The 13,214-nt window shown below is 42.8% G+C and overlaps 2 protein-coding genes and 1 pseudogene across 3 annotated transcripts in view; 2 read left to right on the forward strand and 1 right to left on the reverse strand.

Moving 5' to 3' along the window:
* LOC308294266 (extracellular calcium-sensing receptor-like) overlaps positions 1 to 7,503 on the forward strand; it is a gene marked incomplete at both ends in the record, with an annotated part of 7,598 nt that extends 95 nt beyond the window's left edge. The window contains 3 exons of the mRNA XM_080736993.1: positions 3,543 to 3,770; positions 6,384 to 6,507; positions 6,584 to 7,503. Coding sequence (XP_080593119.1) covers positions 3,543 to 3,770; positions 6,384 to 6,507; positions 6,584 to 7,503 — 1,272 coding nt within the window. The remainder of the gene's footprint in view (positions 1 to 3,542; positions 3,771 to 6,383; positions 6,508 to 6,583) is intronic.
* Positions 7,504 to 9,004: 1,501 nt separating this feature from the next.
* LOC308294267 (guanosine-3',5'-bis(diphosphate) 3'-pyrophosphohydrolase MESH1-like) lies at positions 9,005 to 9,544 on the reverse strand (the record flags this gene model as incomplete). Its single annotated transcript, XM_080736994.1, has 1 exon — positions 9,005 to 9,544. One exon carries the CDS (start codon positions 9,542 to 9,544, stop codon positions 9,005 to 9,007), a length of 540 nt encoding a protein of 179 aa, XP_080593120.1.
* Positions 9,545 to 10,076: 532 nt separating this feature from the next.
* Positions 10,077 to 10,941, forward strand: LOC308294268 (3'(2'),5'-bisphosphate nucleotidase 1-like; annotated as a pseudogene). The gene has a single exon. The product of its transcript is annotated as a 3'(2'),5'-bisphosphate nucleotidase 1-like (transcript).
* The last annotated feature ends 2,273 nt before the right edge of the window (positions 10,942 to 13,214 follow it).

The raw sequence follows: 13,214 nt of genomic DNA on the forward strand, positions 1-13,214 counted from the left end.
TCTAATTGGGTGACGGGGCACCCTGGGGTGCCGTGACGGCAGTCCAGGGGTGTCGCGAGATAATTTGATATTATTTGGATTTTATTTGGACACTTGATTTGGACACTTGATTTGGACAAAAAAACATTTATTATCATTTTAAACATGAAGTACAAAGTTATTTTCAGTCAGTTCTAACCAAAATGGCTATTATGTCAATGTTTACCTCGAAACCTGTAATCGCTAAAATATGCTAAAGAGTTGCTGGGAGTGAAAATGATGAATATAATGTAGGGGTGCCTCGGATGAAAACAACATTTATAGGGGTGCCCTGAGCCCAAAACGTTTGGGAACCCCTGAAATAGACGATCTACAAGTTAGATCGGCTATAGTTGAAGTATTTTTTAATGTTTTTTTGCTCTTGTTCTCTCTCATGGTTATCTGCTTTTTAACTTGTTTTTAGGTAGTCTTTGGTGTAGCATAGCAGGGATGTGCAGAGAATGTTAGAGAGGCAGGGGCTGCAATTTCTAAAAGGGCCTTTAGGTGAAAACATTTAAAATAGCAGAATCAAGCTCACAATGTGTTGTGCTGCAACGCGTTGGAAGCTTGGAGGTCAGCTATTTTCGGTGCATGATAGCCTACCACACTGAACTAAGCATAATCAAGGCAATACTGGAGATGTGGCATACGGCATGGATTTCTACACAGTGAGGGCAATTCCTTCAACATAAGATGCTGCATTCAAGTTCAGGAGAGTCCAGACAAGAAATTTCTCTTGAATGCTGCCTTCAGGTATGGCATGGAAAGGAGCATTTGCATTTCTTTCACCATAGTGAAAACTGCATTCTTGTTCTGGAGAGGGCACTTTTTACAGATGGATAAAGGGGCAAGGGCTCAAGCCCCCTTTAATGTCTATGTGTGCACGTGCCTGTAGCATAGCACATTCACGGCCATGACCACGACAATAAACTTGAACTTGTACTGGCTGGGAGACCACACAAACGAAGCAATTAACCATTGTATAACAGTGTTGTATTGCTATGTTGTATTGTTGTGTTAGGACAGTCTTTGCGTTATGTGTGAATTGATTCTATGCGAATAATCTAGCAACCACTCATCCCTCCATTCTCAATCCTATCAGGTTCGAGCTATGTTCCAGATTATGAGGCGATTTGGATGGACCTGGGTATGACTGCTGTATAACGATGATACCTATGGCCGCGATGCTGCCCGAATCTTCCAGTCTGACCTGGCCCAGTCTGGTTTGGGTTGTCTGGCATACATGGAGGTTGTGCCCTGGGACGGTGACCCCGCTGAAATTCAGAGGATTGTCACTGTGATGAAGAAATCCACAGCTCGCGTTGTCATTGAATTTGTATATGGGATCAATGTGGTTCATCTGATGGAAGAGGTTGTGGTTCATGATACAAAACCTTTTCATTTTGTTTGTAAAGGCCTATAGAATATGGATTATTATTACAATACAGTACATCACTGAACTGCTAAGTCCACATTCTGCCTCCAGGTTGCTCAGGTCATCATCTCGATGTCCCTAACCTTTGGAATATTCTCCCATCCCACACTCAGTCCTTCCCAAATATACAGTATAGACATACAATTTTATATCTAATCTAAAGACCCAGCTATTTGCTCTTGCCTTTAGCTCAGCCTGAGGTTGAACAATGGTTTATGATGTCTTTATGTTTAATACCAAATATAGCATTTTATCATGTTTTTTTTTTCAGTTTTTCTTACATTTTTGGTTTTTACTTTTTGGATAATTCTGTGATACGTGTGTTTTAAATTAGCTTTAATGGATATGATTTATTATGTTATGTTGTTAGTTGTCCTCCATTGGAAAGACCTTGGGTTGTTTTTAAACATACTATAAACATGATTTGACATCATTTAGGGATTCATAATTAATTATGAAATAGCTTGTTATTTAGCTGCAAATATCTTTAATTGAAAAGCAATTTTGTAATTTTCTTGGTTTCATCATTTTAAATGCTCAGCTACAATAGCTCTGCCCAATAAGCAAATAAATAATGAAATTTGATTAAATAAATACATTGTTATTACAATATTATATTGGATTTGTCTTGATTGCTTTTAGAAGACTGGATTAATAGCTGTGCTCATTTGTCTTTAAAATATATACAGTAATATATTTTATTCAATACATCAACAGGTGGTAAAGCAGAATGTTACAGGTCTGCAATGGATATCCGATGTGGGTTGGATGACAGCTCACATGCTTCAGACTCCTCACTTCATGCCTTACATGAGAGTCCTGGGTCTTGCCATCCGCCGTGGAGAGATACCAGGTCTCAAAGACTTCTTGTTAAAAATACATCCTGACAATGACCATGACATCAGCCATGAAAACACCTTAGTGAGTCTGTCCTAGCGTTTAAGCTGCGATTTCAAATTGACACAGGTTTTTAAATATTCACAACTTGGGTATTTATGCTTAACTGACACTTGTTCATGACGCTTAAAGGACGACTTCACCACTTTTCAACCTCATAGGAGGGCTATGGGCAGTTAAGAAACCCGTCTACCAGTGACATCATCGATGGGGAATCCAAGCTAATAGAAACCGCAGGCTTTCTATTCCTGAAAAGTTGCAATGTTATAATGGAAGACATTGTTCTCAAGATAATAAAAATCTATTTAAAAAAAAATGCTGTCACGGATAGACGGGTTTCAGACTTCCCACAGCCCTCCTATTTTATCATGAATATTAGTGAGGACTATTGAAGATAGGTTGAAAAGTGGTGACGTTGTTTAACATTCACTGCTGCAGCCATACAGCAGTCCATTTGCAAATATCAATAGACTTTGCGGCGGAACTCAACACTAAATCAGAACGCGCCAGCGTTGTGATGCTGATACTGTGATGCTGCTACTGTGAATTTGTTTTGTTTCTTCAGGTGAGGCAGTTTTGGGAACACACATTTCAGTGTAAATTTGCACCCCTTCCATCAGAGTGGGTGGATTCCGGTGGAGGGGTGTGTACTGGTCAAGAGGACCTAAGAACAGCAGAAACAGCCCTTTTGGATGTGTCTAACCTCAGGACCGAGTATAATGTGTACAAGGCTGTGTATGCTTTGGCCCACGCCCTCCATGACATGTTGCAGTGTGTGCCAGGAAGAGGGCCTTTCACTGGGCACAGCTGTGCCAGTTTACAGACAATACAACCATGGCAGGTGTAATATCAATTCATCTGACTGTTTCTAATTGGATTCTACTGTACAATAGATTAGAATAATTATGCCATGATCTTGGTTTTAAGCATAGGTGAAAAGGGTTTTATTTAGTTTCTTATAATGATGGTATACTTGCTTAAAGACGAAGATTAAACCATATGCCACAAGTCCAATCATGGCACGGCTGCATCTATATTAAAGCTGACCCCGGGTACAAGCTTTGAAAATACTGTTCATGCTGATATTTTTTTGGTAAATAACTCAAGGATTTACTTTGGAACTATTGTGGATATTGGATAGAGTATATATTTTATATTCTCATGCTCTTCATAAATTTGCTCATCACCATAGCTTGTGTATTACCTGGAAAAGATCAACTTCACAACGTCATTTGGGGATCAAGTAACATTTGATGAATATGGTGATGTTATACCAATCTATGATGTCATTAACTGGGTGTGGCACTCAGATGGAAGCGCAGAGGTTCACAATATAGGTGTGTTCAAGAAGTCAGCTTCCGGACATGAAGAGGTCATTCTGGATGAAGACAAAATCTTCTGGAGCTTTGAATTCAAAAAGGTCACTTTTTATAATTAAGTGTGCTTGCCATGCAATGGCAAAACACTTATTGTAATCCGCCATACTTAGTTAAGTGTGCCTGCCATGCAATGGCAAAACACTTATTGTAATCCGCCATACTTAAGTATGTATGTATAATGTCGCCACAAATATATACATCAAAACGTGCGGCTCGGCCGGGAATAGGTTGCTATTACTTTTCTTTCCGATCCACATTACCATGGCGACGTAATTTGCAAAAAACGACGCCCAAAAACCCCATTGACTTTGAATGGGGGACTCCGAAAAAAATAATAAAAGAAAAACTGAAACTTTAGCCCCACATAACTCTGGCATACTTTTGCCTAGCAACGTGATTTCAACTTTAAAACACTCACACGACTTTGGACTTTTTCCGGCCAATAGGGACGAGCTGTAATTGATTAATCCCCGCCCCTTCTGTATTCCTATTGGCTGGGTTTAAACAGCCATATCTCCAGTTCACAGCATGGTACCGTCTTGAAACTTGGTGTCTGGACTTAAACGGCCAATAGGAACGTATCACTTAAGCCCGCCCCTCTTAAGCCCCGCCCTCCTCTTATTGGCCGAAACTTTATTTGGCTATAAGTCATCAACCGTTTGTCGTACAAACTTGTGGGTGGTGGCATTTGACTTGTTTCAGAGTTCTTCACCTTAAATGGTTTAACTTAGCCCCGCACCCTCTTCTGATTGGCCGAAACTTTATTTGGCTCTAACTCATCAACCGTTTGTCATACAAACTTGTGGGTGGTGTCATTTGACATGTTTCAGAGTTCTTCACCTTATTGTTTAACTTAGCCCGGCCCCCTCTTCTGATTGACCCGAAACTTAATTTGGCTATAACTCATCAAACGTTTGTCGTACAAACTTGTGGGTGGTGTCATTTGACTTGTTTCAGAGTTCTTCACCTTAATTGGTTTAACTTAGCCCGGCCCCCTCTTCTGATTGGCCGAAACTTAATTTGGCTATAACTCATCAACCGTTTGTCGTACAAACTTGTGGGTGGTGTCATTTGACTCGTTTTAGAGTTCTTCACCTTAATTGGTTTAACTTAGCCCCGCCCCCTCTTCTGATTGGCCGAAACTTTATTTGGCTAACTCATCAACCGTTTATCGTAAAAACTTGTGGGTGGTGCCTTTTGACTCGTTTCAGAGTTCTTCACCTTAATTGGTTTAACTTCACCCGGCCCCCTCTTCTGATTGGCCAAAACTTGATTTGGCTATAACTCATCAACCGTTTGTCGTACACGCTTGTGGGTGGTGTCATTTGACTCGTTTCAGAGTTCTTCACCTTAATTGTTTTAACTTCGCCTCGCCCCCCTCTTCTGATTGGCCGAAAATTTATTTGGCTATAACTCATCAACCGTTTGTCTTACAAGCTTGTGGGTGGTGTCATTTGGCTTTTGAGTTCTTCACCTTAACTCACTTAGCGCCGAGCGACTTTCGGGGCGACTAACTAATGATGGCGTTTAGTGCCGAGCGACTCGGAGCGACTTTTATATAAAAGCATTGTTTAAGCTTTTAATTTGGGTTGATAGACGGAGCGGAACGGTTAGCTTACCTTCGACTAGCATACAGATGAAAACCGTGAAAAAAAAGGATACGATTATGACGTCACCTTTAAGCCATAGCTTCCTGTTTACGTAGGCCTCTGTTAGCCGCTAGGCTCAATGCAAACCATCCGACCCTCACGTAGCTTCACTAGGTCGGATTTTGATTCGGAAACTTTCTGTGTGGCATCTATATACGTTCCGATGCCCATACCAATGGTGGTTTGAGACGATCAAGCACGAATTGAGCAGTATTGAGCTCAAATGGCGGCCCGCGGCCTGTCCATTGAATGTCAATGGAGAGCATGTCATTGTACCATCCTGTTATGTCCTGAACCTTGTTTTTTATTCTGACTTAACATGGGACCATGGAAAGTCTATGGGCTATGGCTCACTCTAGTGGTCATCTTGTGGCATTCGCAGGCACGTGTACCTGGTTATGTAATGTGATTTTGGGGATTCAATATAGCTATTTCCTGGCGTTATAAGCGCAGATTCATATTGAAATCTGGCTCGCTCGGCGCTAAGTGAGTTAATTGGTTTAACTACGCCTTGCCCCTCTTAAGCCTTCCTGTCTTCCTATTGGCTGAACTTTAAACAGCTATAACTCCAGTTTGCAGCATGGTACCGTCTCGAACCTTGGCGTGAGTAGGCCTACTTAGATGGCCAATAGGAACGAGCTGTAATGAAAAGTCCCACCCCCTTTCTTCCTATTGGCTGGGCTTTAAACATCCATAACTCCAGTTCCCAACATGTTACTGTTCTCAAACTCGATGGGTGGTCTGACAGACCTAACGGCTAACCGCTAATGCTAACCGCTACTTCCGCTTATGCTAATGCTAAAATGTTAATGCTAGCGTTAAAATGCTAATGTTAAGAAATGTTACTGCTAATGCTACAAATGCTAATATAAAAAATGCTAATGCATACACTTTTTAAGTGAGCTGCAGGCACACTTAAAATGTTTTAGGAATTTTCTTTTCTAGCTATAGCTAATGTTGAGCTCATCATAATGTGAACGTAATTTAGACTAATTACCTCTGTAGCCTCCTCAGTCAGTGTGCAGTGAGAGCTGTTCCCCTGGAACCCGTGTGGCCAGAAGGAAAGGAGAACCTGTCTGCTGCTTTGACTGCATAGCTTGCTCTGGAGGAGAAATCAGCAATGAGACTGGTAGGTTTACATAATGTAGCTATGTAAAAATGCTTATCTTTAGGACAATACTGAACTTAACTGTTGATCTTGTTAGACTCTACCGAGTGCACCAGTTGTCCAGAGGACTTCTGGTCCAGTCCCCAGCGTGACCACTGTGTCCCTAAGAGCATAGAGTTCCTCTCCTACCACGAGGCCCTGGGTATCTCCTTGACAACCATCTCATTGCTGGGCACATTTATCTGCGCCATTGTCCTGGGAATCTTCATCTATCATAGAAACACACCCATGGTACGCGCCAACAACTCAGAACTCAGCTTCCTTCTCTTGTTGTCCCTCAAACTGTGTTTCCTGTGTTCACTGCTGTTCATTGGACAACCCAGAATGTGGACCTGCCAGCTGAGACATGCAGTGTTTGGGATCAGCTTTGTGATGTGTATCGCTTGTATCCTGGTAAAGACTATGGTGGTGTTGGCCGTGTTCAAGACCTCCAAGCCTGGAGGAGCAGACATTATGAAGTGGTTTGGTGCAATGCAGCAGAGAGGAACCGTTCTGGCTCTTACTGTCGTCCAGGCCACAATCTGTACGGCGTGGCTGGTATCTGCCTCACCAACTCCTCATAAAAACACACAATACAACAGTGATAAGATTGTCTATGAGTGTGATGTGGGATCAATAATTGGTTTTGCAGTGTTATTAGGCTACATTGGTTTACTGGCACTCCTCAGCTTCCTTCTTGCATTCATGGCAAGGAATCTTCCAGACAACTTCAATGAAGCCAAGTTGATCACTTTCAGCATGTTGATCTTCTGTGCCGTGTGGATAGCCTTCATCCCAGCATATGTCAGTTCTCCAGGCAAATATGCAGATGTGGTGGAGGTGTTTGCTATTTTGGCATCTAGTTTTGGGATTTTGGTGGCACTGTTTGGACCAAAGTGTTATATAATCCTTTTGAAACCTGAGAGAAACACAAAAAAGTCCATTATGGGTCGAGATGCCACCAAGACAGAGAAGTAGAAATCCAATACCATTTATAATTGCGACCGTCAGGTCGCAGTTACTATCAAAACCTCCACCGGCTGTCTGTCTGTCCGTCCGTCCGTCCGTCCGTCAGTTTGTCAGTCTGTCTGTCACATCACGTCACACTTTTTCCCTACTCATATCTCCGCCATTGTTGCCCCTATCCATGTGAAATTTTCCACACACACTCTGTTGCATCTGATCAGGAAAATGAAGAAGGAATGTCCACACCATGTCTGAGATCTTCTGATTTAATTCTAAGTTCACAAACCATATCTTAACAAAAAGCAGCTCAAGTATTACAGCTGTCGCCTGCCCTCTCTCAGGACAGGGGGCATAACACCGTTCTCTCTGGAATCATGAGTATGAAAGCCAACGCATCATTGTGAATTACTCCTTGCCTGCCAAACCACAGTCCTTCACCTTCATTGGTTTAACTTTGCCCCGACCCCCTCCCCTCATGGCCAAAACTTTATTTGGCTTTACTCATCAACCGTTTATCGTACACACCTGCGGGTGGTGTCAATTAACTTCATTAAGAGTCCTTCACCTTAATTGGTTTAACTTTGCCCCACCCCTCCTCTGATTGGCCTAAACTTTTTTTGGCTTTACTCATCAACCGCTTGTCGTACATACTTGTGGGTGGAACCAATGCCATTTACAGGCCTCTTTGTGTATACGGTAGCTTATCTTACTGGTAGTAATCCAGTGAGAAATAATATTTATCATGTATAAAGGTTGGTGAAATGTTTATTAGTCTAGATTTGGTGATTTTAGACCAACATAGATCTATATAGCACCTCTACACTTTCCTTATAAAAACACCTAACACTCCACTTTCAATGAGTTAAAGCTGCTCAGTTTCACATGTTCATTGTCAAATGTCCTGAAAGTAATATGCTCTGTATGAAGGTTTCGTAACACTGTGTTCATGTCGTGTACCCAAGCAGGCCAAAGACATATTTATATTCCTCTGAATCTATGAATGTTGGAACTGTATGCCTTTTAAACTAATGAACTTGCTGTTTTGAGTCAGGAGAGAACAACCAAACATTAATTATCTATCTTTAATCAAAGGAATTGCTATACTGTATGATGGTTATCATTTCAGTTGGGAAATAAATGGGAAGCAACACTATCATAGCGAAATATAATTACAAACCATAATGTAAAGGGAAGTCTGTTTCAGATAGTAGATAGCTTGCACTACTTAATTACAATTTAAGTATGGCTAGAATTATTGTATACACAACTAGGTCACACTGTAATTAACTACGGTTGCATTGCTATATACGGTAGCATAAGTTAAAGCAGCAATCTGGGACTTATTTGTATGGTATACAATGACTACTTTAAAGGATCAGCCCAGGTTAGAAGGCTTGGGGATAAAGCAAGAGAGGGGGGATTGAGATGGTTTGGGGGAATCATGGCACCCCATCATGGCACCCCATCTTTAGAAACTCAAATTTCATATGCCTCTCAACTTTCTGAGACAACATTAAAACTCAACACCCCTCTGTGTGAACAGCTCATGTAGCTTTTCTTCCAGGGCTGGATTAGTATCTGTCAGCCCTTTCACCACCTGACATGCCCAAAGAAAGTACTCCTGGACCCGCTCAGCTGTCCACCCTCTTGGCGTGCAGCGGTTGAGGTCCCTCAGGTTGTAAAGCTTATCGGCCAGTTTGACCAGTTTGGCCTGGTGACTGCAGCGGGATGCATGTTCCACCTGCAGACGTTTTCTCTCCTGCTTGGGGAGCGATTTGTCATCTGTCACCTCCTGTACTATGCGTGCCACCGTTTGTCCAAAGGCTGCATCCACCTCTGCTATGTCGGTGTCTGTGTCCTCCACGGTGTCATGCAGCAAAGCTGCCTGCAGAACCTCAATGTCCGTGACACCACCTTCATGGCTCAGGATTCTTGCTACTCCTATCGGATGGTTTATGTATGGGGTTCCTTCTGGGTCTTTACGCCGTTGGTTGCGGTGCTTTTCTGCTGCAAAATGTACAGTTTCCAATAATATACCTGAGTCTGTGTTCATTGTGAGGAATTCAAAACGATTACGACAGCAGCGACTGCTCCACCAGATGAGTGGGGAGGAAAGACAGACTGTTGCCAAAAGGCCACTCCTTTAATGTTCTAATTATCCACTCATCAGATGACAATCTGTGACATTCAAGAGGTTTTATGTTAATTGTATATGCAGTGAAAAGTTGGTGTGACATGCTCTTCTGTATGCTTCTGTCTGTCTGTCATGTCTCTTTCTGAGTTCCTTAATGCCCATACATAGAGATCCATGTATCTGTCTGTCATTCTGTCTGTATTTCTGACTGTGAGTCAATCTTTTTATGCCCATGTAGGAGATCTTTGTTGTCATCAATATGACATCATAGTACTGTCATAGACTGGCAGTTCAATTGTGAACTAAACCTGCGTTGCCTTGGGCCTTGACAGCTTTGTCCACACAATCCAATGGATTTAGTTCTGATTCTTCTGTACATACATACGGTAGTCAATGCCGGACATACTTCAGCACAGCAATCTTTGGAAATCCTCCAGTGGTAATGTGTGTGATGGCCTCTGCCTATGCCGTCGCTGAAAAGACTGGCTCCATTGTGACTAAAAGGTCCTCCTCAGTGGAGAGCTTGGTATTGTGAAAAAGACGGGGGTTAATGATCTACAGACACTGGCCGACAGACTGGGCCAGCAGATTATCTGTGACTCACTGTCTAGACGCTTCCCCAAACTCACCATCATTGGGGAGGAGAGCCTTCCAGATGAGGAGGTATCTGAGGATCTTATTGAAAATGGCCTGGCTGAGGACATCCTCCAGAAGACTGGATTGATCCCCTTGATGACACGAAGGAATACACAGAAGGTATCCTGGATAATGTGACCGTCCTCATTGGTATTGCATATAGAGGCAAAGCCATCGCTGGTGTCATTAACCAGCCATTCTACAGCTACCAGCTCGGAGCAGAGGCACACTCGGGAAGAACTCTGTGGGGAATACTGGGACTGGGAACATTTGGATGTCAACTGCAAGAGGTCTCAGGTGAAGGACGCATCATCACTACCACCCGTTCCCATAGCAACAAACTTGTAACAGACTGCGTAGACGCCATGGAACCTCATGAGGTCATTAGGGTGGGAGGAGCAGGCAATAAGATTCTTCTTATTCTAAGGTGGTTGAGGGGAAGGCCTCGGCCTATGTCTTTGCCAGCCCAGGATGCAGGAAATGGGACACGTGTGGTCCTGAAGCAATCCTGTGTGCCGTGGGAGGTGAGCTGACGGACATGCATGGTAATGCATACAGCTACGATGCTAACGTAAAGCATGCAAACTCTGCCGGTGTCCTTGCTACATACACTATGCAACCACCAGTACTATGCCAGCAGAGTACCACAGTCAGTGCTGCAAGTCCTGACATCACAATGAGGTTAATCTCTCGTCTAAAGCCAGACAACTTCCACGATCTTTGAATGCTACCGAGTCTGTACCTCTGCCTCATAAAAGTCCTGCACAGAAAGTCATCTGTTCACGAAAATATATTTAAAATGTTTAAAATATGTATTTGAATTGAATTTCTTCTGCTGAGCAGCAAGCTAGATAGGGTTTGACTAATTTAGTTTCCAGAAGGAGGTATTTACTTGACTGCAAAGCCAAAGCGGACATGGGAGGTAGGCATTATTTGCATTCTGAATTCTGCTGCTTCCCCGAGGTGTGTGTCTGTCCAATTTACTTAAAACATCCCAAGCCTAAATAAATTGTTCACAAATGGCAACAAACGTCATATTTGATTACGTAAGATTCACAGAGCTCAGTATATAAAAAGGCGATCACACAGATGGGGAGGGCATTAATGAGAGGGACGTGTGCCTCATGTTCTCTAATCCGATCGAGTAGAGCCAAACCTGTAGAACCGAACATTCCACCTGCATTCACACCACAGACATTGCTGGATCACAAAGTGAGACACCACAGATTGAGTTGAGAGTTCGTAGACATCACTGTGATGGTTCCTATAGTTTTTCTGTTGTTTTTATAAGAATACATTTCCAGTGTTTCACACTTTCACAATTGTATTCTCAGTGTGTAGAAATGGTGTCTGCCAACATTCTTCATTCCGAGGAGCAGTTCCAGTGTTCTATCTGTTTGGATCTGTTCACCGATCCAATAGCCATTCCATGTGGACACAACTACTGCAAAGCCTGTATCACATATTACTGGGACAGTAAGGATGTTTGTCAGTGTCCGTTATGTAACAAAACCTTCGATAACAGACCAGAAGTATCTGTCAATATATTTATTTCTGAGGTGGTTGATCAGTTCAGGAGTCAAAAGTTGAAAGAAGAATATGAAAAGAAGACACAGGCTGATATTCAGCAGATGATCCAGGACAGACAACTGAAGATTGAGGAGGTAAAACACTCATTAGAGCTCAGCAAGAAAGAGGCAGACAGAGAGACAGCGGACAGTGTGCAGGTCTTCACTGCTCTGATGAGCTGTGTTCAGAGAAGCCAGGCTGAGCTTATTGATATGATTGAAGAGAAACAGAAAACAACTGAGAAACAGGCTGAATGCTTCATCAAAGAGCTTCAACAGGAAATCACTGAGTTAGAGAAGAGAAGCTCTGAGATGATGCGTAACTTGACTTCCGTTACCGCCTCTCCACCCAAGGACTGGACGAAGGTCAATGTCCAACCGTCTTCATATGTGGGGACTGTGAGGACAGCTGTGGCTCAGCTGGAGAAGACACTCAGTCAAGAGATGGAGAAGAGGCTGTGTGATATTGACCTGATGAGGAGGATCCAGCAATATACAGTGGATGTAACTCTTGACCCTAGTACATCAGGTCCTTATCTCATTCTGTCTGAGGATGGGAAACAAGTGAGTTGTGGAAACGTAAAGAAGAATCTCCCGGATAACGTGGAGAGATTCTCTTGTCCCTGCGTCTTAGGAAAGGAAGGCTTCTCCTCAGGAAGGTTTTACTTTGAGGTTCAAGTTAGAGGGAAGACTCATTGGGAGTTAGGAGTGGCCAGAGAGTCCATCAACAGGAAGGGAACAATCAAACTGAAGCCCACCAATGGTTTCTGGGCTATATGGTTGAGGAATGGAAATGAGTACAAGGCTCTTACTGGCAACCGTGATTCCCTCCTCCCTGTAAGGGAGAAGATCCAGAGAGTGGGAGTGTTTGTGGATTATGAAGAGGGCCTGGTCTCCTTTCATGATGTAGAGGCCAGAGTTCATCTCTGCTCTTTCACTGGCTGCGCCTTCACTGAGAAAATCTACCCATTCTTTGGCCCATGTAGCAACTATAATGGTACAAACTCTGTTCCTCTGATCATCTCTCCCGTCAATCAAGTCACCAATAATGAAGGACAAGGACTCTCAGCCGAGGCCATTGAGGCGACTCATAAATCGCTATGGCAAAAGATCAATAAGAAATGGGGTGGAACTAAATAACACCAATGAAGAACATTGACTCTGAACCGAGTCCAAAGACGTCAAGTGTGTAGGACAATCAGTTCAAAGGTTACCTAGAAACGTATTGAGAAAATGAAGTCGCTCAACACATTTGGTTGCAAGATCTGATAGGGCATGGGTTAGGGTTAGGGAATACTTTCTTTTTTCTCTCTCACCGTGAGCTTCCAGAGACCTCAGTGCAAATTCTGTACCACTTTGATGTTCCTTCCATCAAAAACCTGTTC

Source organism: Nannobrachium achirus, assembly GCF_963921795.1.
Source record: "Nannobrachium achirus genome assembly, chromosome: 11".
Lineage (NCBI taxonomy): Eukaryota > Metazoa > Chordata > Actinopteri > Myctophiformes > Myctophidae > Nannobrachium > Nannobrachium achirus.